At 48.4% G+C, this 24,490-nt stretch overlaps 1 protein-coding gene across 1 annotated transcript in view; it reads left to right on the top strand.

The window, feature by feature from the left end:
• NUFIP2 (nuclear FMR1 interacting protein 2) overlaps window positions 1-23,849 on the top strand; it is a 28,336-nt gene extending 4,487 nt beyond the window's left edge. Inside the window, 3 exon segments of the mRNA XM_075904583.1 lie at window positions 2,655-4,361; window positions 14,188-14,220; window positions 14,810-23,849. Of these exon segments, the coding sequence (XP_075760698.1) occupies window positions 2,655-4,361; window positions 14,188-14,220; window positions 14,810-14,862 (1,793 nt within the window). The 3' untranslated portion in view covers window positions 14,863-23,849.
• The last annotated feature ends 641 nt before the right edge of the window (window positions 23,850-24,490 follow it).

The raw sequence follows: 24,490 nt of genomic DNA, 5'->3' as shown, positions 1-24,490 counted from the left end.
CAGAGGGTGAATTTTTTTCACAGCCCTGAGCAATGTAGTTAAACAGCTTGGTTTTAGGTGTAGACCAGGCAGAAGTGCTTAGGGTGCAAGATCCCTTAATTTTGAGTGTCTGTTTTTAGTGCAGCATTAGAAGAAGATTGCTGCTTGGAAAATAGTCATTCTGGACTTGCTAGACCAGAGGGGCACCTCTGAATTCTACCCTCTGTACAGCCGCGTGAGTGAATTGGGCCCAAACAGCTTCTGTTGAGAACTCTCATGCGTTTTCTTGCATCTAAAATAATACACTCCAGCCATGTTAAGGTCATTTGGGGCCCCAGAGGTGCTAGAGCGTGGGGGGCCCCTTCTGGACGCACCTGCCCTTGAAGTGGCAATAGTGATCCCCATCACTTCCCCCAAGTCCTCCCCCCCTCCAAAAAAGCTGGGGGCAACACCATGGATCTCCTTCCAAGAGCTCCTGCAGGCCCGTCCCCCCCAAAGGGTGGCAGTGGAGAACGCCGTTACTTACTTGTGTATGGCCAGAGGACCGAGCCCACTGCATTCTTCCCATGTCACAAATACCGTCCTCCGATGGTGCAGCCCTGCACAGCCTGAGGTCTTGGGAGGGGACAGCAGCACAATTTTGAACTTCTCTTTGTAACCACCAGGACCAGAAATCTACTTTTGATGGAAGCTGAAATTCTGATGTAATCACAAGATCCAGTGGGGTGGGAACCTAGGCAAGGGCTTGTTCCTGTCCCTAAATCCAGATCAGCCAATGCTTCCATTTTCCCAGAGTGTCCTTGTCATACTGTAGCTTTTCAGTGTCCTGGCCTCTCGCTGATGGAAAAGTTCACCTGGAGAATTGAAGGTTACGTTTCTTTCCAGTGGTTATCCTTTCAGAGCTAATAAGTAATACTTCCTCTCACTTTTAACACCATTCAGAAATGGAGTGAAGGACCATGACAATGGGATATTTTCTAAACCCATTTCCAAAGCTCATGAGTATTGGGGAATTTATAAAACAGATGGTGCTTAGCGAGAGGATGAAGTAGTATTAGTTTCTCACTGTCCTTGGTACAAAAAGATGTTTGAGAAACAATGAACAAGGTGAAAATGTAATTAGCGTATGAATTGGGTGAAGTCCTTTTGATCAGCAGGGACTTTGAAGCAGCTTGTGTAGCAATGCCCTAAGCATTCTTAAACTTATCAGAATCAAACCATGCTGTTGTAGCTTCTTAAGTGAATACAAATTTTACTGGGAAAGTAGCATAATTTCTTTATTTGTTGTCGCACCAAAAATACAGTAGCCTAATACATGGAGTTTGATCATGGGTAACTCCCCCCAGCTAACATCTACCACTGACAGTAGTGCACTTAAGCTTTGTATAGTAAGTGGTTCTAAATAGTATTGCAGATCTTGGAGATGGCAGGACATTGTAAAAATTGGTCCCCTGCTCATGAAATACTGGATTTAAGGAATTAACTCAGCAAAAGTAGAAAATCCAGCTGTCCAGTTATAGCTTCTTGGGAGTGAATTCTCCTCTTCCTTGGCCTGAAATCCCACAATAACGTTGTACTTCTCTTCAGTGGTGTGTATAGCCTGATTGCTGCCTGGATACAAAGTGAAAAAAGCCAAGAGCCCAGGGGCCTGCTAAATACTCCAGAGCAGTGTTTCTGAAAGTGCTCCGCGAAATCACATTCAGAAACACGTTAACTGGCCGCCCCGGTTTGTTTAGTTACCGGTGCTGCGGCCATGGAGCCTCGCAGCTCCCATTGGCTCGGTTTCGTCCTTTGCAGCCCAGGGGAGCCACGGGAGCTGCGGCGTGGGCCAGGACACTGCTTCCCGCGGGCCCCCTTGGCTGCACAGGATGAAACGGAGCTAAGGGGGGCCGCGGGAAGCAGTGTCCTGGCCCACGCCGCAGCTCCCGTGGCTCCCCTTGGCTGCAAAGGACGAAATCGAGCCAATGGGAGCTGTGAGGCTCCATGGCCACAGCACCGGTAACTAAACAAACCGGGGCGGCCGGTTAGCGTGTTTCTGAATGTGATTTTGCGGCACACTTTCAGAAACGCTGCTCTATAGCCTGTTAGTCCACTGAAAAGTGTTTCCTTCTGGTGGGATTTACGTGTTTAACTCAGTAATGGGCAACCTAGGCTAGCGAGTGGGCTGCAGGAGTGGCCCTTCATCTCCGTGGCCGCAAGATTGTTGTGACCGAGACAGTCTCCCAGGATAGGGGGTTTTGCTGCATGCGCTTGCGTACTTAGAACTCGCAGGAGGTGTCCACTGAACCATGGCAGCGCTTTGAGTGGCTGCAGAGGAAGCCCACAGTGTGCAGTCAGCACACACCTCTGCTTCACGTGTGTTTCGCTTCAGTAAAGCCAGTAGTAAAAAAACCTAGGCAGACAGAAACCAGTGGAATCTGGCAACCCTGCGCACGGGCAACAGTGAACAAAATGTCTGGGCCACGCATAGACCCTCAATGGGCCACAGGCTGCCCACGCCTGGCTTAATTCCTTGCATTGACCTGAGGCTAGCTGTTGACTTGGAGTGGTAAGAACCTGCTTTCCTGTATCCAGGAAGCCTGGCTGAGGGAGCTGGTTATGCTGAGGGGTTTGCAATGAAAAGGTTAACGTGTCCCATTTTAATTCTTGCCTTGTTGGTTTTTGTCTGTTTTTAGGCTACGGAGAGCTAAATGGTAATGCCGGAGAAAGGGAAGTATCCTTAAAGGGCCTGTGTGCTGACGAAACGACCAGCTCCTCTTCCAGGGTACCAAATGGCAGCCAGCAACTTGTAGACGCTAATGTAAACCCAAAGCAGACTGTTAAGGCCAGCACCTTTGGGAAAGCTGGAATCAAACCCAAGACCTTCATTCAGAAAAACAGTATGGACAGAAAGAATGACAAATTTTATGAGAATAAACTTAGAGAAAATCTGTCCTCAGACAAGCCAGAAGCAGTATCTATTCCAAATGGTGTTGTAACAAACAGTTCTGGTTATATCACTAATGGCTACGTCGGCAAAGGGGTCGATAACGATGGGAGTGGGTCTGAGAGTGGCTATACCACACCTAAGAAACGGAAAGGCAGGCGGAACAGTGCCAAGGGTTGTGAGAACTTGAATCTGGTGCAGGACAAAATAATGCAACAAGAGGTCAATACCCCATCTCTAAAACAGGAGCTTGAGAGTTTGAAGGCTGAGTATGGTGAACAAAAGGGAAACCAAGTGGACAATACGAAGCCCATTTGGAAATACGAAGCTGGAGTTGGAGGAGCAGGACGGGGAAAAACTGGGCTTGGGGAGGTACAGCGAAAAAACTCCGACGCCAAACCTGGGGTTAGTAGCAAAAAGTTTGATGACCGGCCTAAGGGGAAGCATGCGTCAGCGGCTGCATCAAAAGAGGACTCATGGACCCTGTTTAAACCACCCCCCGTTTTTCCAGTGGACAACAGCAGTGCTAAAATCGTTCCTAAAATAAGTTATGCAAGCAAAGTGAAAGAAAACCTCAACAAAGCAGCTCCAAACCCGTCTCCGTCTTCATCGTCTTTGTCATCTACTGGAGAAACTCAGCCCCAAACACCGAATCGATTGTCTCAAGTCCCCATGTCTGCTATGAAGTCTGTTACTTCTGCTAGTTTTTCAAATGGGCCCATTTTAGCAGGGACTGATGGGAATGTATATTCTCCAGGGACCCAGCCACTGCTTGCTGCTGCTGCTAGTACTTTAACCTCAACCTCGTTGGAGTCAGTACACCAGGACCTAAGTACGACTGCAACAGCTGTTGAACAAAAGAAGTCTAGCCTTTTCATTTACCCTTCCAATATGCAAGCTGTGCTTTTGGGGGCCGCGCAGGTCGAGCTGCCATTGCAGGCTAGTCAGCAGAACCTGGGGGATATCTTCCAGAACCAGTGGGGTTTATCGTTTATAAATGAACCCAGTGCTGGGCCTGACGCTGTCCTTGGGAAATCAACGGAAACTCAAGTCATGGAAGTGACATTTCAAGGGGAATATCCTGCCACTTTGGTTTCACAGGGTGCTGAAATCATTCCCTCGGGCACTGAACAGCCGGTCTTTCCTAAGGCGTACGAGCTGGAAAAACGGACTAGCCCTCCACTACTTAGTGGAATTATAAAGCCTGGGGTTGCTAGTGAGACTGGAGTCTTGTCTTTGGAGCCGCATCACACAGGTCACCTGCAAATGGCAGACCCCAGTAGCCAAGGTGCTTTAGTGTTCCTCTCAAAGGACTACGAACTAGAGAATCCCTTGGCCTCTCCTACGAACAATTTGTTAGCCTCCGCCAAAGATCAGAGGTACCAGAGAGGCCTAGAAAGGAAAGATAGCTGGGGTTCTTTTGACCTGCGGGCTGCTATTCTATATCACACTAAAGGTAATGGTCCAAGCTGTTTCCTAACGGAGCTCTCTCTTAATTGGTTTGGGAAAATTCAACCTTGTAACAGTTGCATGCCTTAATCTTAAGAAGGGCCTTCTTGCTCCTAGTCCTTGGCCATAGCATGTACAAATTGTGAGGGTTTTAAAATGCTCTAGCAGCTTGATTCGTTCAGGCTGTGGTAAAGGTGTGCATTTCTCCATTGATGTGGCTGGGGAGAGGCAATAGTTAGTTGCTCTCTTTTGGTGCCTGTTTTGTGTGTGTGTGTGTGTGTGTTTTGTTTTGTTTTGTTTTGTTTTGTTTTTTAAAACTCACGCACGGTAAGTAGGTGTTCCGAGACTTCCCAATGGTAAGGCGGTGAAGCCTCAGCCTGTGGGTCAGCTGGTCTGTTCTTGTCTTCCACCTGCCTGTCCCAGACAACGCTTCAGGGGTTGCTCTCTTAAAAAGCAAGAGGGGGATGTGGCATGGCTATTTACAAGGCAGTGCCATAGAACTGGCTGAAATTGTCCCTTGTTCCTCTTTGGCTCAGAAGTTCTCTTGCTTCTTGACAGCTCTGCAGAGGCGTTTGCGAGGCACTCCTTTTGGCTTGCTGTTGCTTATCTGCCTTTCCCAAGGATGTGGGCAGGGACCTTTTAGTTTTTGCCAAATCTCCTGCCCCCCTCCAAGCCCCCCCGACTGCCCTTCTAGAAGAAAATAAATTAAAAAAGCCACTCCAGGCTGCCTTAAATGCAGTACTCCTTTCAGGAGAGAGCTGGGTGTTAGCTTCTCAGAAGTGGGGGACAGGATTTCTTTAATGGCCTAACATGGAATTTTTACATCCCTTTGAGGGGGGAAAAACGCCTCAGCAGCCCAACAGTAGCGTTTAATTTCAGAAAGAGGAACTACACACAAATCAGGAGGTTAGTTAAACAGAAATTAAAGTACAGTGACAAAAGTAAAATCTCTGCAAGCTGCATGGAACTTTCAAAGACAATTAGTTGGCAGCCAGCTCCTTGGGAGCAGAGCCAGCAGCTGGCGTGTAACCATAATGGAAACTTAACCGTTTAAATGGTTACACCCGTACAGCCCTAATCCTAGGTTTTCACACTGTAATTTCTGAATCTTTTATGCTTGAATGTTCTTGTGGGGAATAACAACAGTATTTGCCAATTTATTTCTATCTACACCTTCAGGATTCCTTTAGTCATGAAGCAGAGCTTTAGAAATTCTTGTTCCCTGCACCAGTTGTAGCTTGAATCTCCACCAGCTTTTCAGAGAAAGCCAGGGACCCTGGGAAGCTTGGGGAAGTGAGTGTGTTAATTTTTTTAAAGGAACTTAGTAGCCATGGTGTTACTACTATTCGTTAGCTTTCTCCCTTTGGTCAGCCCGGCAGGACAGTCGATGGCAGCAGGAGTATCTCCAGCCAAGCTGATGAACGCTCCCCTCCCACGTTCTTCGGAGTGAATGTCCATTCAGCCAGGCTTGGAAGTTAATGTTTTGAAAACAGGCTGGAGCTAATCATTGTCAGTGGCAGAGACAAACAATGGGAAGCAAAGCACTTCAGTACTAATTATGCTGGCCTTTGCTTTGCCGACCGCCCCCTCCACCCACCCCGGACACATGGTCTTTCGTTTTCGGCCCATCCAGAGCAGTCACTCCAGTCACATGACCACTCTGGGATGAGTTTGAGGCGAGCTGCAGTTCTCTGCCCCATGTCCTTCCCATGTGCCACCTTGTTTTCTCAGCTATCGTCTCCTGTACCAATTTTGAGACGGCATCTTGGCTTCAGCCTAGAAGATAATGGGTGGCTGGTTCTTGTAATCACTGCCATACAAATCCTGTGACGGGATTGCTGGGAAGAACCCGAGCTGGCCTGCTCGTCAGTACTCATCAGATGCCTTTCCTGGTTTTGGGGGGTGGAAACCCAAATCCACATTTGAGTACAGGAGACCGTGGTGAGTTGTGGGATCGCTGCCCGCAGTTCTGCGCATTTGTCCTGGCCGCGGAGGGAAACAGCAAGGGTGGGAGCACTGAAGAATGTACCTAGCCCCCATAGTGAGTTTCCCGTGGTCCTGGGAGTTCCCCACAGCTCCCAGTATTTGTGAATTTTGCCACTTGTGGCTGTGGGAACGCGTCCACGGCAAATGGCCAAGTTTCCTGGAGGGGTTCCCATTTTTCTGGTTCCTGTACAGTGGCGTTTGTTCTGAAAGGATTCTAGCAGGATTCAGTGCGTACTTTCTGACGGGGCATTTTCTGTGTCTGTGGTGTGACACTCACACACTGCTCACCTTCGCAGACAGCTGGTACGGCCATCCCTCCGGCAGAGCCCGACTGAAATTGGGGAGCAGCTCTCTGGTGCAAGGGTCTGTCTGCTCCAGTTCGGCTAGGGCCGTAGTCTCTGATCTTGTAAGGCAAGATCTAAGCACCATTTTCTGCCCCTGTTCTGCCAGCCTACGGTCAGGCCATAGCACGGAAACAAACCGCTCCCATAAAATGTCTAGCAAGGACATGTAGAGAGTAAGTAGAGTGCAAAATAACAGGGTACCCTGCGCCCCAGTTCTGGTCCGGGTTGTCTGGTGCAGTTTCTTGGTGCCCAGATAAATACCCGCCTAGTTCCCAGTAAGCAAGTGACCCTGCATTCCATGCACTCCCAAAGGCGGGGAGCCGAGAGCGTGGCTTGCAGCAAGAGGGTGTCCTTTGGGGAGATGGCGGCCAGTGTGGATTTCCTGGAGAGAGAGGGTTGCTTTCTCCTCAAGCCAATTATCAGTCCGGAAAAAGAGGTGTTGATGGCTTGCTTCTCAGTCTCTCCTCCTGCTTACTCTGGTACGCCTCCGAGCTGAGTCCTCGCAGCCTGAAACATGGGGTGGCTCTTACGGATGCAGAATCCCGATTAGCTAAACGTTAGGTTGCCCTAACATTTAACCAGTTAGCAGGCTAAAGCAGGAGCCAGACTGGGCACTGTTCCAGCCTGCAGCCTGTGGAACTCCCACCCTGAGCTCCATCCTGGGGCTGGCCTAGCCAGCTCTCAGCCCCTTTTCGTGGTGGGCCCAGGCCCCCTGTGTATTGGGGCTGTTCCAGACGAGAGCAGCCCCTGTCTGGCAGGCCCCCTGCTCCAGCCCCTACTGCAGGGGTGGCCAACCCATTAAACGAAGAGAGCATAAACAGTGGTGGAAAAAATGCAAAGAGCCACACCAAAGTTGTTGAGCAAAAAAAAAAAAAAGTTCCTCACCAGCCAGAGTTGTTGAGCCAAAAAAAGGACGCTGCCCCTTTAAAAACTGCGGGCAGGCTTTTTGCCCACGTCAGGCTCCCATTGGCCACTGCCATCTTGCCGCCACCATTTTGCTGTGCCAGGTGGCTCCCCCGCACCCAGCGAGCACAGGGGGGCAGGGCCAGGGGCTGATTGTAGGGGCGCGTGGGGCGGCTTCACAAGCCACGGGGGAGGCTTCCGGAGCCGAACTTTCAGGGGTGAAGGGCTCATGAGCCACAGGTTGGCCACCCCGCCCTACTGATTAACCAGGACCGGTGAGCTTACCGATTACCCATTGGGGAAGTGAAAGGGTCTGTTGAGCTAACTTGCTGTACACGTGTGTGTCGTCCGTGAGTTGGAACGTGCTTTACAAGATGTGATTAACACTCTGCTTCCTATTGAAAGCTGCTGTCCTTTCCCTGGAGAGAGAAACTGAGGCACACAGCAGTAAAACCACACAGGCACCTGGGACTAGTGCTTGAATCCTAGTCCTGGCGTGCATTGGCTCTCTGGCCAAGGGCCACTTTGCGGCCCTGCTGGCTAGCTGGGTGTGCTCATTCATACATCCCAAGCGTGTGTGTGTCCTCCCCACATTGCTAGGTGCCTGGCTGTTGGGAACTGGCACCCTGCTTGTTGCTTTTTGGATGCTTTGAAAGTTAGTTTCACTAAAGTCTTCCTCTCTGCTTTGCCTCCGTCGTTCCATTGGTTGTATTGTGATAATCTAGTCTGACCTGCATAACACTGGTCCTAGAATTGCCATTAGTCACTTCTGTAACAAACCCATCCGTTCGGGAGTCTTTGCTGACAGCGCCCGCCTCTCCAGTCTCTAGTGCAGTACTGGGAAAGGAATGAGCTAGGTACTAAATGAGATCTTACAAGCAAGCTAGTGGGCCTGGTTGCTGCATGGCCGCAGCGTGAACGGTCGTTTTTGGATGGGAGTCCAGAAAAACCCCAGTCCTGCAGAAGATGGCATTGACTAAGCAGAGGGCTTCCCTTTCTGTAGGTCAGCACTGAGCCAGGCAGGGCAATGCATTAGGGGCTACTAAGGTGTCATGTCTCTATTGAGCTAAAACCATGGTCTTCAAAGCAATTTTTGGTAGTGCTTTGTTTTGTGTTTTTAAATAAGAGTAAGGGGCAGGGTTTTTTTATGATGATACGGCCCGGTATGGCATGCCATCACCTATTTTTCCCAGCACACAGTAAATGAATGGGATTTCTCCTGCATGTACCGGCACCTGTTTTCCTGGTGCTGCTCATCTCGTGACAGAAGCTTGCTTGGGAGGCAAGGCATTTTTCCCCCCCTCCAGCTCCTAGTGCGGCGTTTTGGCTCTTAAAGGGGCTGTGACCGCAACTTGGCTCCCCCCCCTTCCCCCAACAAGTTTTCTTTCTTTCTTTTTTCTTTCTTCTCAATAAGTTTGAGCCTGGAGTACTGGCACCTTTTTTCTTACAAAAAAAAGCACTGGTAAGGGGTATTTGTCCGAGCTGTACTCATGTGATATGCTTACATTTTTTAAAAGCGAATGTATTTCATACCCTGCCACGCTTTGTAGCCTGTGGGTTTAAAACAGCTGACATGTTCTGGTTCAGAGGTGGCTGCATTTCAGGGAGTCCTCCCTGTGACGTGCTTCTTGGGGAAAGAGCGCTTCTGTAGTAAGAACATTGTTAGCTAAAAGAAGGGTGGTTTAGGTCTCATTACAGAGTAGCACAGACCTCAGAGGAGATGGGGAGAGACAATTAAAGTTATATCTACTGTTGCTTTCTCCCCCTGGGTTCCTCCCAGTACTCCTGCTTGGTTTCTTTTCACTGTTTCCCTAGGAGGGGGTGAAGCACTGGAATGGGTTCCCTAGGGAGGGGGGTGGAATCTCCATCCCTAGGGGTCCGTAAGGCTGACTGGACACAGCCCTGGCTGGGATGGTTGAGTTGGGTGGGTCCTGCTTTGGGCAGGGGCTGGACTCGATGCCTCCTGAGGGCTCTGCCCCCCTGGGGTTCTGTGGTTATTTTTGGCTTCTCGGCTGCACTCCGTGAAGAAACAAGAGTGGCCTGGGAAATAGGGCAAAGCGGCGTGGGCCAGCCTTTAGTGGCTTTCACTGGAACGGTGAACTGGGTCAGAAATAGCAGAGCTTTGAATTCAGCAGGTTTGTCTTTTTAGGCTCTGAAAAAAGAGAACCTAGTTTCCCTTCTGTTTGCTGGAAGAGGTGAGGTCTCGTTTGACACTTTTTATGTGTTTTTGAGTCCTGAATGATGATGTGGGTTGTTGGGTTGGTTTTTTCCCTCTCTCCCTCCCTCTTTTTGCCGTTTCCCTGGTGATCAGGATCTGTGGCACAGAGTTACCAAAGATCCACACGCACTTCTAGGCTTTTGCATGGTTTCCTGTAGAACACCAGCATGTGGGATTAATCCCTTTGACCAGCAAGTGGGAACCAGCAAAGCCTCCCTCTGTCTAGCAGCCTGTTTGGCTTGGGCAGGAGATTTACAGTTGAAATAGTAAATTGAAATAAATGTCTAGCCGAAGGCACTTCTGAAATACATGACTTGTTGGCACTGGCAGGCTCTCTGGAGGGAGCGATTTGGTGGACATTAAGTGTCTGTCTTTCTACTGATCCTGTCCAGGCTTCTGTTCCCTGCAAGGTTAAGCTCCTCTTGTATGGTGGGAGCCATATGCGTGGGGCATAGGACCCCCTTGAAATCCATCAGGCCACATGCGGGCATCTCCATGCAGATCCAAGTGCAGGATCGAGGCCTGAGAGAACAGGGTGTCCAATTTCCTAGTTCTACGAAGTAGGAATTCCGGACTCTTGAGCGTGTGACTGGAATGCCCGGTCCAGACATCTCACCTGCCCAAGCTGAGCCTGGTCCCGTGGAGTCTGAGCTTTATAGAGCAAGAGAGCCCTGGGTTTGGGAGACCTCGGGGCAGAGTGCTCACTCAGTCTCCTCCGCCCTCTCTTGGAAGGGTTTGCTAGCGCAATCCTTCTGGGTTTGCAGGTCTCTGGAGAGAACATGCACCACTTCGCTGCTGTTTCTGCAAAGCTGGGTCTCTTCCCCCTGCCTCCCCCTCCTTGCGCGCTGCCCCACTGCTTGAGGCTTTGGAGTCTTTGAGTTGAGGTCTTGCAGCAAAACTGTGCATCTTTGTTCAGTGTCTGTGGGGGGGGGGGACAAGACTCCTCCACTCCAGGTCAGCTGAGGAAGTGGGCTGTGCCCACCAAAGCCCATGATACTGTAGCTACTTTTGAGAGTCTCTAAGGTGCCACAGGCCTACACGTTGCTTTTAGTTAGACTCTGAGACTTTTTCAGGAACGAGTTATTCAATTCCTGGTTAAATTCTCCTTTGTATTCCTAGGGGAAACAGAGGGTGGAAGTAAGGGTCGTCTTGAAGCCGTGTCACTGCTCTGAATCCTGCGGGGAGCGGGCAGAAGGTTTAGCTCGTATTCTTGTGTTTGAAAGAAGAGGGAGGCTGGGAACTTCTTAAAATTCCAGACCCCAGAAGCTTGGAGGATAGCAGTGTGTAAAACCAGACTCCTCCCCACAGAGAGCGTCCGCCCGGAGCTGGAAGTTACATAGTAGATGCCGATTTAGAATCGTAGGCTAATCGTTCCAGCTTTCCTCGTTCTCTGTCCTTTGCCGCACCCTCCCCCAGCCCCGGTCGTTGGCCTGTTGAATTGGAAAGGGGTTTTCTGCAGGGCAGTTTGATATGAAGGGCGAATGAGCAAGGCACCAAGATTTGTCTGGTCGGTGTGAAAATAATCCAGGGTCTAGCTGCAGTGCTTAGAAATAGTTACGGATTATTATAACCATATGTAATCCCAGAACAGGAAGGGGCCTCGTGAGGTCATTGAGTCCAGGCCCCTGCCCTCACGGCAGGACAGAGCCCCATCTAGATCATCCCTGATAGGTGCCTTGTCTAACCTGCTCTTAAAATCCAGAGCCATGGGGAGGACTTGGACAGGTTGAGGACAACAAAAGCTTATTGAGCAAGGGTTCCAAGGTAGATGGAAGTGTTACCCTGCTTCTCTGCAGCAGCTGGCTCAAGAGAAACGTATCTTTCCATCAATCAGCGTTTCAGCGGGTAAGTAAAATACCCAGGTAGTACAGGGTGACTGCATTTCAGCGTTGCGGATCAGTCCGAGCGGAGGAACGTGTGTTTGTTCTTTAGCATTTAAACCAGTTCCGTATCAGAATAGATAGTTCCAGGTTTAGGGCAGTCTCTCAGACTGATGTGGTGAGCTCATCAATATGTTGATTGCTCACAATTTGCCAGGCTGTCGGCTTTGATAACCGTTGCTTCAAGACAACCAGGAATTACACGACACTTAACTCCAGATGCCCTCTTCCCTTCTTTGTCCTTTTTGGTCAGTCTAAAGGTTTCTGTGCCCTGAAAAGTGACATCGGTAAAGCAGTGTCACCTGGGGGTGTGAAAAATCCACAACCCTGAGAAACCACGGTAAACCACCAAAACCCCTTGTGTAGACAATGCTAGGCCGATGGGAGAGTTCTTCCGTCAACTGAACTTTCACCTTTTGGGCGGGTGAATTACCGCCAGTGACAGGAGAACCACTCTGGAGGTAGTGTAAACTAGGCTTTAGGTCATCTGTCAACATTTTGCCTTTCTCATACTGATACAGGAGTAAATCTTCCAGTATTTTCCATGCTCTGATGTAGTCTGGCGTTTGCGCTCCTGGTCCTGATACAGTGAGAACCAAATGAAATCACAGAAGCAAAGAACTTTTCCTGTGGGGTGTGTTTTGGCGGTGGTTTAAGGGGTTTGAACGCCTCCTCTTTTTGTTCTAACGTCTCTCGGCATTGTATCACTACGGTACTTGATAGTAACTTGTTCATTGCCAAGAGGGCTTGTGCTGGCCAGTTGTCTTTTCCTTCTGGTTGGTTAGAAACGGATGTATGCGCCGTGTCATTTTGAAGGGGCAAGTATAATGCTGCTTTGCTCTCCCAACAGCAGCTGCCTCCTAGAAGGCCCAGGTCACTGAGGAGTACCCACAGGCTGTCCGTTCATGTCTTGTAAATACCTTCGGGTTATCTGACGCGTGCTGAGTATTGCTGCTGTTACCCTGACATGAAAGTAACAGGCCTCCTAAAATGTTACATCAGAGCGGCCAGGCTGGGTCAGACCCAAGGCCCATCCAGCCCAGTATCCCTTCTGCCCACAGTGGCCAAGGCCGGGTGTCCCACAGGGAATGAACAGAACCGGGAATCCTCACCTGTCACTCATTCCCAGCCTGACACACAGAGGCCAGGGACCCCAGCCCTGCCCAGCCTGGCTAACAGCTGTTGATGGACCCAACCTCCATGGATCTGTCTAGCTCTTTTTTTAACCCTGTTGAAGTCTTGGCCTTCACAACTAGGGATGTAAGAGTTTAACCCATTAACCAATAAGCATTAACTTATCAATTACCCTTACTGCCTAGATTCTCGGCCACTGCCCACAGCCCGCCGAGCATTACCCGTGTAACGAATTGAAATTCAAACTGTTCTGCAGTTAGTGTTTGGGGTGGTTGGTTTGTTTTAACATCCCTAGTTAAGACCCACATGAATCACTACCTTATATATTTTAAGCCATACAATAAAGACCTGTTAAATGAATAACTTTGTTTCTTTTCAAGAACTGTTATGAGATGTAATTTGGCTTCCTTAAAGAGGTCACATTTTGTGTCATATCTTCCTGTTGGTGCTCTGCATGTGCATTTGTGTGTGTGTGTGACACATTTAAAAGTGCGTCGCTATATTTTTGTTGGGTTAGGGAAATAGGAAAATGTGTGTTCTTTTAACGAGCATGTGGTTAAATTGGCTCCATGATGCTTTTACAATGTTAAGCAAGGAGGTTGGCGGTTTCTGTGCATACTTTCGTATCTCAGGCCTGGTCAACATAGTTAAGATATCTGAATTTTCTAGTGTGGTTTAGCTATGTGGAAAAAGCCCACCCTGAGTGGCATAGTTACACCAGCCTTACCCCCAGCATAGGCTGCGGTAGGCCCACTGAAGAATTCTTCCCATCGACCTAGTTTGCACCTTGTGGGGACGTGGGTTTCCTTCACAGAGGGGTGCAGCTGTAGCATTTCAAGAAGTAGACAAGCCCTCATTCTTGGATACATTTGCAGAAATGCTTCCAACTGGTTTCATGGTGATCAGTTGCCGGTCTGTGTGTCGTGCCTCAGCAGGTCTGTGGCGTGAAGCAGAAGACACTTTTGCTGGCAGTTTTAATTTGCATGCTAAAACCAGCATTTGGGGCTGCGTGTAGAGGCTGTAATAGTTGCTTCGAAGGGGTATTCTGGTAAAATTTGAGGTGGGTCCCGGTGATTTGTAAGGCTGGGAAATGGCAGATGCTACATCTCGTTTCTGCTACAGAGTTGGCCAGCTGACTTCTGAGGCTGCCAGGCCTCCTCTGGCCAGCTCATTCAGGCCTTGTTCCCCTCTGTTACACCAGTGCAACCTCCTGAACGTCTTTGTTGCTGCCGACAGAAATTGTCTGAGAACTTCCGGGCAAGAGTTGCAGAACGATTCTAAGCTGGGCAAATGAAAGCATGTCCTGTAGCTTGGCTCGCCGTCCCGTAGCACTGCATAACACTAACTTCCTCTCTTTTGTCTTCACAGAAATGGAATCGCTTTGGAATTTGCAAAAGCAAGGTAAGAGTTGCGAAAAAAGGTTCCGAGGAAGGGCTGGCCGAGCAGGAGGGCGGAGGCTGGGCTGCTCCCAGGGACACTAGCGAAGATGTGGGTGTTCAGTCTTAGAGTCAGTCAGGACCATGAAATGTTAAAACCAGGACCCAGGCTGGGGCTAAAGACTCCTGCAATCGCTGATGTCCGCCTAGCCACCCATGTGGCCACTTGGAACCCTCCCATGTGTCCCGGGTTCAGCTGGGGAGAGGAAGTTTCTTTTCACTCGTGGGAAGAAGGCTGAATGGAGACTGTTGTCATGTGGCTGTATTTCTGCCCTGATCTAGTGTTGGGAATGGGCACTGCTCTGTGTGGAGTCAGTGAGGGTCCTGGCTTCATTGCTGGGACGTTGCATGGTTCTTTTGTACAGAGGAAGTAGATCACTGGCATGTCAGAGCCAAGGGGAACAGGCCTTTTCAATTGTGAGAGAAAAGGGAGGTGTGTTTTTACCAATTAGCTAAGTGCTTGGCTGCCCTCAGGGTCTCTAGCCCAGGGGTATTTTCTGCTTCAGGACTGGGCTGCAGGTTGCTCAAAGCGGGATTTGATTTTCTCTCTCCAGATCCCAAAAGGATAATCACTTACGACGAAGCCATGGATTGTCCGGATCAGTGAAGGTAGCGGGACGAGACAGCCTGTTCCGAGCTCGCTGCAGTGGGAGTGCTGTGCACACGGGACGCTCCTTCTGAATCTTCAGTGCAACAGAGGAACCCTAACGAGAATCACAGGATAATATATACAAATTATATAGAGTTATTTAAAAATGGCAACTGAAAATAATTAGACTTCTTAAGGAATCTGAAAATTTATTTCAACAGACTACACACACAATTATTTAATCTCCGGTACTGAATAGGTTTTTTTAGTTTTGTTTCTGTTTAAAGAGTGAATGCAAGTGATTAACGAATACAGACTCCATTCACAAGCCTGGTTCTGAAGTTTCTGCTGTCATCAACATAGGCACCAGTGACCGCTGGAGAGGCATTTCCACCCTGCAAGAGTTCTGTTTCTTCTTCTGTGACCGCAGTGACACACTAATCACAGGGAAACCAGGATGATTCGCCATCCTTCATCTCCCTCCCCCCTCCACCTCCCTTTTGGTTTAGTTTGAGTTACTTTGAACCCTGTGCGAATGCTGGAGAAACGCCTTGAAGTTTGCAGGGTTTCCTTTTTTTCCAGAAAATATAATCTGCATGTCTTGCCAGGAGTAAAACAGCCTACAGGTCCTGAGGAAATGGTCTTAAAACATCGAGGAGGGGGGGAAGATTGTAATTCTGCAGTTCTGGGATACACATTGGTTTTACAGTCAACAAGACTAATACAACTGAAGAGCTGTCACGAGTATCATTTTAAAAGACAACATGCAAAATGAGCAATTGGTTTAGGCATTTAATATGGAAAAAAAAAACCCTGTTCCCACGCTTTTATGCCATTGTATCACTGGGAGCAAAAAATATATATATACGTATATATATATCTATCTATCTATCTCCTGCTTTCAACTGTAGGTGCTTCATATTTGCTCTGTCTGTCTCTCAACACTAAATGTGCTCCCCTCCCCCCGTTTTTCACTGAAAATCTGAAGAGAATTTGTGTTCTGCTAGCTTCCGCCCCTCTTGAATTATTTTTTCTCTTTAGAAACATTTTTTTTAAAAAAGAAAAAAAAAAGGAAAAAGGAAAAAAGAAAAAAAATATGGGAATTGTAACCCTTTCCCATTCGGCCTGAAAGCAATGGATGGGGGAATAGTGTCCCGGCCATTGGAAATATTCTTTTATAGTTTCACGCAGTCTGTGTATTTCTGAGCTCTTTTGCTGGTTCTCATTATATCTCTATTAAAATATATTTTATTACAAGAGCAAAATGGGGGGTGTAGGAATGAAAATTAAAAAAAAAAAAATCCAAACTAAAGAACGCTTTCTGGTGATAGCAGAGAAGGCGGAAGAGAGTGCCGGCTCCAGTCATGTGATCCATGCTGTTGCGCTGCTGCTTGTGTGTAGCATGTGTAAAAATGTGTGTGTTTTTTTTATTTTATTTTATTATTTTTTTCAAGGTGCAAAATTCCTGGAGTCCACTGTAAGACCGAGCAGTTAATCATTAATGAAACAAAACGAGTTCTCTGTCCTGCCCCAGTACCACACGTACACGACTCTTAACTATTCTTGGATGCTCACAGATGAGTGCTGGCGAAAATGTCTGGGCATTTAGGAGTTAGCATCTGGTAAAATCAGACTGGATCACATGGGGCATTAGGGGAAGGAAATAACCCCGTTACTTTTGCCTATTCTTTGTGCTTAGATGTATCTACTCTCACAATTAGAGGTATCTAGCATGTGTGGGGCTTTTTAAGTGTTTCATGCTTTTATTAAGGTTGTTCCTGAATGAAGCGCTCAGGTTCATAGTGGGACAAAGAAACTTTAATTTTTCCTGTACCTTTTTAAAGATGGTTAGCTTTCTGCCATGCTTGGTTTTAAAAGTATAACTATGAATTGCCTACTCCATTTTATGTATTCAAACAATAACTTTCTGTATCATCCAGGGTCAGAAACTTGTGGTTGGCCAGTTGCGGAATTGTTCGATTTCCCCTCTAAACTGTATCCCCTTTACTGGTGTTTGTATCTTTCCACTGTACAACATGTTTACAGATGTGCCCGGCATCTAGTCCTCCCGCGTTCCTGTTTTTTAGTTCTCGTGAGTCTCCTGGTGGCTTGCCAAAAGTTGGGATTGTGGTGGGTTCCTCCGGGAAAGAACTGCTGCATTCTTGAGCTTTAAAGCGCTGAACAAACTGGAAGAGCTGACTTAAGAGCGAGGCGAAAAAGTTTGTTTGGTTTTGTTTTTAATGTTTCAGGTGGCTAGCCGAGTGTCTAGTTGGTTTTACAGGCTTTAAAGTTCTGCTCTCTATTTGCCTTGGGTCATCACTTGCCGCCTTAAGGGCTGGATTCCATAGTAACACCCTCCACCCCTCTTTGGCTTGCTCAGGGGTTAATGCTATGCCAGCACCCCTGCCCCCCAAAATCTGCTTTTGGGGATGGTGTGATGCAGGAGCTGAACAGCCGTCACTTTTAAATGGAATCGAACCCGTGGAGTTTAGAGCTGTGGCTTAGTCTTGCTGAATTATTCAGGAAGCTCACCTTGGCCAATCCCATGCATTGTTCAAATAATGAACTACGTTCCCAAAGGAAACCGAATAAAATCACCGTCTCTAAAGGTCTGTTCCCCCTGCTTTGCCCCGCCCATAGGCCCATTGCTATCTGGCGCTTTTCTCTCCATTGTGGTTTTTGAGCATCTCTCGAAATAGATTCCACCTTCTGCCTTCTCAGTTGAGAGCTCGGTCGGTTGTACAAGTGACTTGAAGCAGTTAGGAAATTCTTTTTCTGGGAGCCCCATAGTTTCAGCTTGCAAACACAGGCAGTATTTCCGGGCAATGGGTTGGATTAACTTGATTGCCTAGGGACAGGCAGGACCATGGAATAAACGTCCTTTGTGCTGTTTTGTAACACTTCACCCTCTCTGTGTCTGCAGTCTCTCTCCTTGCGTCCTCACACAGGTCTTTACTGAGCACTTATTAAAAAACAATCTTGAGCGTTAATCTGTTTTCTGATTATTTTTGTGTAAATTTCTAAAAACAACTTCAGCTGTGAGTAACTTAGCCCATTTAAACAATGTTCCTGCTGGGACTCTTCAGTGTCCCTTGGACTCAGAGTATTAGTACTGTAGCATAAACCAAATACAGCCTAGAAAGGGTGCAGCTCTCTCCCCTGCAGGGGTCTGAACAGGGTGTGCATGGGTGCCTGCACGGAGGTGGGATGTGAAGCCGAGAAACAGAATGAATGTGCATGCAAGCATTTTATTCATGTTTGGAGAACGAACTCTGTATTTATTTTGTGCCATCTGTTTTTTATTACACTGAGTAAAATAAGTTTAAGACGAACCCTAACACAAGTGTAGTATTGGAAAGTGGCACTAAGAATAAAATCATGATCTATTTTTTTAATAGCTGTGAAGATACTAATTCAGGTTAAAGTCGTCTTTCAACTTTCTCTTTTAATTGATTATAGGCCCTATGAGTCAGCTGTTCCTCCCCTCCCCCCCCCCCCCTTTCCTGACCAAATGAAGTTTTCTATTTATTTGCCTATTCCCGCACAGGAGGGGTGCGCATACGTGCTCTCTTCCTCCTTCTTCCTCATCCCTCCAGTGGCAGGTTTCATTGGGTTATCGGCTATAATGTCTCTTGCCCAAACGGGCCCTGAATGTACCCAAATAAACACGTGGATACTTCGCCGCAGTCCACCGCGGCGCATGTTTGTCAACTTGCAAGGACTGTTGGCAATTGTCCCCACTCCCCTTCCCCTCCCACAGTGGAGGGGGCTGTCCTCCCGGCCTCGACTGCTGGGCTTGCCTCGGTTGATACCTCGCCAGAGTGGCAGGGCTGCGGCTACTCGGCAGTTTTTGATTTGATTTTAAAAAAACAGCCAACCTCCTCGCTCCATCATGTGGGGGCACAGATTCCAGTTGTGGAGCCCGGTTGCCTAGCTACTCTGGCGCGCATCTTTGAGCGCTCCCCGTGTAGTGCGGTTGGCAAGGCTGGGCTGAGCCCTTGTCTCACCCACTTTGAACCATGCATCTGGTTGTCGCCGACTTCAGTGGCTGGGAGAGGGGCCTGGCAAGAACAGGCCATTTACATCAGCCGGAAAATCCCATTGTGCTTGCGGACAGTTGGGCATTGGTGGTTTTCTACCGCTGCTTTCAACGACCGTGGCTGCAATACGAACGCACCTTCCTCGTGAGCAGCTGCGAACTGGTGGTGGGAATAGGAGCGTTCTTGGAGGGGGGCAAGGCAGGAAGCTGTTACCGGCATAATTCTTGCAGGACAACTCGCATGTGGCGACGTGCCTTGCTGTGTGGGGAGCTCTTGCTCTTTCGGGTAATCGCATTTGCAAGGACTTGCTCCGGTGGCTGGTGACTTGCTCTGGTGGCTGGTGTGATGCTTTAGGGTGTGTTGGTTTTCAGTGCCGAGACTGTTCACGGGAGCAGGGCTAGGAGAGGAGAGAGCAAGCTGCTGGAGGGGTTTTTGTAGGTGCACAAGGCAAGAGCCACTTGCTAGTTGTACGATTTGCTCGCCATGTGTGGGAGTAGCCCCAGCAGGGAATGGGGGGGGGGGGGGGGGGGGGAGTAGCTAGGAACCCAAAGGACACCGACCCTTGTGAAAAAATGAACTCAGTTGAGACCCATGAATCTGGACTGATGCAAAGGGCTGGAAGCTCTCTGGCTCCTCTGCTGACACACTACAGCACAGAGCTTCAGAAATGTGCCCAGTTCATGTGGCCCCCCTCGGGGAAAGCTGGCTTCTTTGTATCCCCTTCACGTCTCCCCCTGCCCTCCGTAGTAGAACTTGGCCGTGCCACTAGCGGAAGTGAGGCGGTGCAGGCGTGCGGCGCAGTGAGCGCGACTGGGGGGTGGGGTTGCTGGCGTGAAGTGGCAGGCCCATCCAAGGAACATACGTGGGCGTTGGACCTTGGGGGGGGGGGGTCTTAGGTTGTATTTCCCATGGGCTGTCTATCGGCAAGCGCCACTCGTGTCCATCGTTCTAAAGCCGTTCTGTAACCTCGCCCTGGCCCTTTCCTCCAGCCTTGCTAATGAGTTCAGTCGCTTCTTTAAAAAAAAAAAAAAAGTTCAATTTTTTTTTTCTGTGGGATGAAAATTGTGTGCAGCAAACACGTGGCCATTCAGCAACTGTCACGCTTGCCGTCTTTTTTCCTTAACTCTCTGCTTTCCATACGGTCTTTCCTCAGGTGCTAAATAAGGGTTCCAAAAAAACCGGATACTGCTTTAGAAGTTTCTGCTTTATTCCTAAAATACATGTGTTTTGTTTAGGTGTTATAAAGATTCAGTATTGTAACAATGGTTTGGGTTTTACGATGTAAATAAGAATATGCCTCTGTAGTTCGGTTTTATCCCTTTTGGGTCTGTTAGTCTAATTTCCATGTATCCTTTTGAGAAGGACTTTCTTGTGACCTTGAAGACATTTCATTAAGTGTTTGCTGCGTTTAAGAATGAATCTACAATTGTTCACGTCTTGGATTAATGCTACTGCTGCTATCAGTAACTCCGAAAATCAAGAATGTGATGCACTTTTTACATGACCATATAGTTCTTCTAAGGATGGTTTGACCCCTCCTGTAACACAGCCACTAATTCTGAGGGTTACGTAGAAACGGAACTATCAGAAATAACGGCTTGGGAGATGTGGAATTAATTTTGGTGCTGACCCATCTATGAGAATTACTATGCAATGCAAGCAAAACTGTTAACTTCAAAGAACACTGTGTATCACCATCCCTCAGCTGGCTCTTGGAAATGCCTGAGATGTGTAACTTTCTCTTCCTTTTTTGGCCGGAACAGGGAATACAACTCAAAGTAACCTTAGGCTGGAAGAATCTAGCTGAAGCGTGTTCTGTCTAAGTTGTGTATTCTGTTTTTTAGCCATGCAGGTATTTGGAAGGAAAATGGTGATCTCTGCAAAACATTCCCCCGCCCCCTTTTTTGTTTTGTTTTTTAAATGTTGAAACTCCGTGTGAAATTTAGTGAGGATTAGTCAGCAGGCTTAGAAATCATCTGCTCTCCCCGGCCAATTGGGACTGCATAGTCCCAAAGTTGGGAAAAACTTTTATTTTTGCCTGGTGTCTTCTCAGGCTGCTCCCAGGCTGAGGGGGGGCACGCAGCTGGCCCCTGATGTTAGCTTTCTCTCCCGTGTTCCACTAGTGCCGGGAACCCTTGAGACTGGCCTCCGCTTTGTTTAGCAACAGAACCAAAATGTGAATGATTGAAAATAAATGAGCGCCGCTGAGTGGCAAGAAGGAGCCTGGCTCTGGTATAATGGCTCCGGCTCATTTGGCAAAAAAGTCCCGGAGAACCGCTGTGGATCTCTGCCACGACTCGTGAGCCAACCTTCCTGTGCTACCAAGCAGGAACCCGGAGGCTTTACACGCCCGCCCGCCCGGAGGAACAAAAGGGAATTGACTTGACCTTTCTGTTTGTAGAAACTTTTTTTTTTTTTAATTTAAAGGGGGTGGAAATATTTTTGTGGGGCAAGGGAAGATTTGAAGGGATCTGAACTTGTTCTGCTTCTGACGCTTCAGTCAAACTGTTTCGGTATTGTACATGACTGGTAGAGCAGAGTTCTGTCTTCTTCCTCAGCTTGTCAGCACTGGGCATTTTTTGCTGACACGTGTGTTTTGCTTTTATCTATCTATGACGTGCCTTGCATGCGTGTTTCGTTTTAAAGAGAATTTCAAATGGTCCAACTCGTTAGTGAGTTGTCGGGAGCTTTGCATTGGTAATTCCGGACGTCTCGCCCCCTTGCATGGGGTCACGAACCTCCCTTCTGCCGTCGGGAATTGGCTAGTTCTCAGTAACTAGTCTTCAAAGCGAGGGCATAATCCTCAATTGACTCTGACTAGTGGCTGTTTTACACGCTGGGGGGGAAAACTCCAATCCTATGATACAGCACCTGTCCTATCATACCTGACCCATACCGGCGTGTTAAAGGACACCTGGTTTGCTGGACTCCCCCTATTAGCAAAGGAGGGTGCTGTGATGCTTAGCACTGTGGAAGGTCTGGAATCAACTTCTCTCTGGAATTCAGGTTTTCTGCAGAGGCTGAAAATTGCATTTACTGGGCTGGATTTTTCTCCCTCCCCCGCCCTCCCCCCTTAACTTTTGTAAAGGAAAAAAGAAAATGCACCTTGCTTTAAATAAAGAGAAATGCTTGTTTGCAACCATGGACTCCGAATATTAAACTCTGCGATTCTTGTTTTCTCCGTTTCTGCATCTCTAGATTCCGTCTCCCTAAAGTGATTTTTTTTCTGTTTTTAAGCCTCTCTGTATTTCTGCCACTGTAAATGTGAAAGCTTGCTTGCATTACTTTTTTAGAAATGCATTTTGCACACTCGGGTTTCGCTGAAGCTCCGTGAAAAGGTTAGTCCTAAGCAGATGAATAAAGCTATGCACATGTTTTTGAAAGTTTAATTTGTGTCTCATTACCAGAAGTGACTTATCTGCTCTTGTTTGCATCCCTGTGCTGTCAATGCATCCTTAGCTTTATACCATCTGGGGGGGGGGGGACGCGAGAGAGCAGTTTGTGCTAGCAGTCAACAAGCAGAAAACTTCTGGGAGTAGCCAGAGGGTTGTTTTGGGAAAAGGCCTAATTCAGCGAGCCAGCGGGAGGGAGAAGGGTGGTGTGTTCTTACGGGATGTCCCCCGTGAGCTCCCTCCGTGGTACCGATGTGACTGTGTTCTCTCCAGCCCAGCGGAGCCATGCCACGGAGGGAGGGGGAAGGTTGATCGATTTTACGTTTGCTGTTCTTTAGTCCCTGCTGAGGGCGATGTTCTCTTGGAACTAACACCTAACCCGTTTGCTTAGACATTTTTTAGCTGTGTGGGGTGGGCCGATTGTAAGCTGTTTAGAGGAAAAGCACCTTTAAAAAACCCCATTTTTGTCTGCCTCTAGTGCACGGCGCGGGGTTCAGGCGTGGCTGTTGGGCTGCAGAGTGGGAAACTGCTGGCAACAATCTCTTGGATATCCTGGGGGTCAAGGTTTTGCCTTGTGACTTTCTTTTTGTTCGTGTAGCTGGATGGGTCTGAACACCTGGCCCAGCCCTGGTGTGTAGGACAGGCTGGGTTTCGCATTGGAGGAGGTATCCGCTGCGGCTTTCTTCCCGGTGGTCGCTCCGCTGTGGCAGAAACGCAAACCCATTCCCTTCCGAACAGGGCTGCTTTTCTGTCTCCGGTCACAGATGTACTGACTGTCTCCAGGGGCTTGGAGGCGCTCAGCAGGTTTACTTAGGGGGAACATAGAAACAATCCCCCCTGATTTTCAGTATTAATGGCAGGTTGAAATTCAGCTGCGTACTACAGGCCCCCAAAGTTGGGCTCCTATTTGTGGCCTCTCCCAGCAGAATTGAGGGAGCAGAGCAGCTGGTACCTTGCATGGATCCCAGCCTGCCCTCCTAGCTCTGTCAATTGTTCTCATTTCTGTTATCTATTTTAAAATCACAGCCAAGTCTGAGTCTGACCTGCTCAGACACTGAGTCACCTCCTCAAGTCAGAGGGATGGCCCCTCTTGCGGGTGGGTACTTTCCCCAACCAGCGTTCAAGGTGGTAGTTTTATTGTGCTTGCCCACTAAGTTCGGATAGGCCAAGCTATCGTGTACCCAGTTAAACCTGTAGCTCTTTTCCAGCTTGGGAGGGGGTGGCTAGAGCATTTAGTGTACTACGTAAATACCTGCTGTAGCTGTTTCTAGTGCAGGCTGCTGAAGCCGCGTATGTTACCGAGTGTTGTCACAGAGTGGAAGGGTAGACAATGTCTATGAGCTGTAATGGCGTCAGATCTCTTTCCTGAAGAGGTCTCCTTCGTACTTTAAATGTTGAAAAAGTTACCTTAATTTCAGTTACTCCATGTTTCACCAACAGGTCTTCAAAAGTGACCCAAACTTACTACTTTATCAGGAGAGGAAAAAAAAAAACAAACCAGAAAATTATGTAGATGAAATGCGTTGACGGAAAATAAGTGATGTAAATTGTTAAATAAAAATTTTAAAATTTGTAGGTGTCTCTGTTTCTTTCCCATGCTCTCTCCTCAGTGTTTCTTTAACAAGGGTGGGGCTGATGATCTGAGGTTCACTCCTGTGTGTTATCAGGCAGGCCTGAAATGCAGTGCTGCCCAGGGGTGCCTGAGAGCGCCCTGGCCGTGCAGCTGAGCGGGTCTGCGGCGGTCATGTGGCTTCTCCCCAAGTAATATGGGCTCATAGATTCCAAGACCAGAAGGGCCTACTGTGATCACCTAAGCTACCCTCGTGTTTCACACCCCAGAGAACTTCTCCTCTGTAATTCCTAAGGCAGATCTTAGAAAACCATCCAATCTTGGCCTTAAAAAAGGTCCATGAGGGACACTCGATTGGGGGGTAAATTTGTCCCAATGGTTAACTCTTCTTAAAAATGTGCCTCTTTCTCATGTCAATGTCCAGCTGTTAGATCCAGCTGCCCCACGTCATCCCTTAACATGGTTAATCTCCACTGGAGCTCTCAGGGCGAGCCTCGAAGGCATGTTGTCTGAGGCTTGGATCTCCCTTGTGGCTCTTCTCAGCCTCCTCCCATTTCTCGCCACCGCAAAGGCGGCGCTAGACCCGGGCAAGGCTCCGGGAGCGGCTGCATCTGTGCTGGAGGCAAAGTAACCTCTGCTCCTAG

The sequence above is a fragment of the Pelodiscus sinensis genome, chromosome 21 (assembly GCF_049634645.1).
Source record: "Pelodiscus sinensis isolate JC-2024 chromosome 21, ASM4963464v1, whole genome shotgun sequence".
Lineage (NCBI taxonomy): Eukaryota > Metazoa > Chordata > Testudines > Trionychidae > Pelodiscus > Pelodiscus sinensis.
This window is presented reverse-complemented; position numbering and strand designations above follow the sequence as displayed.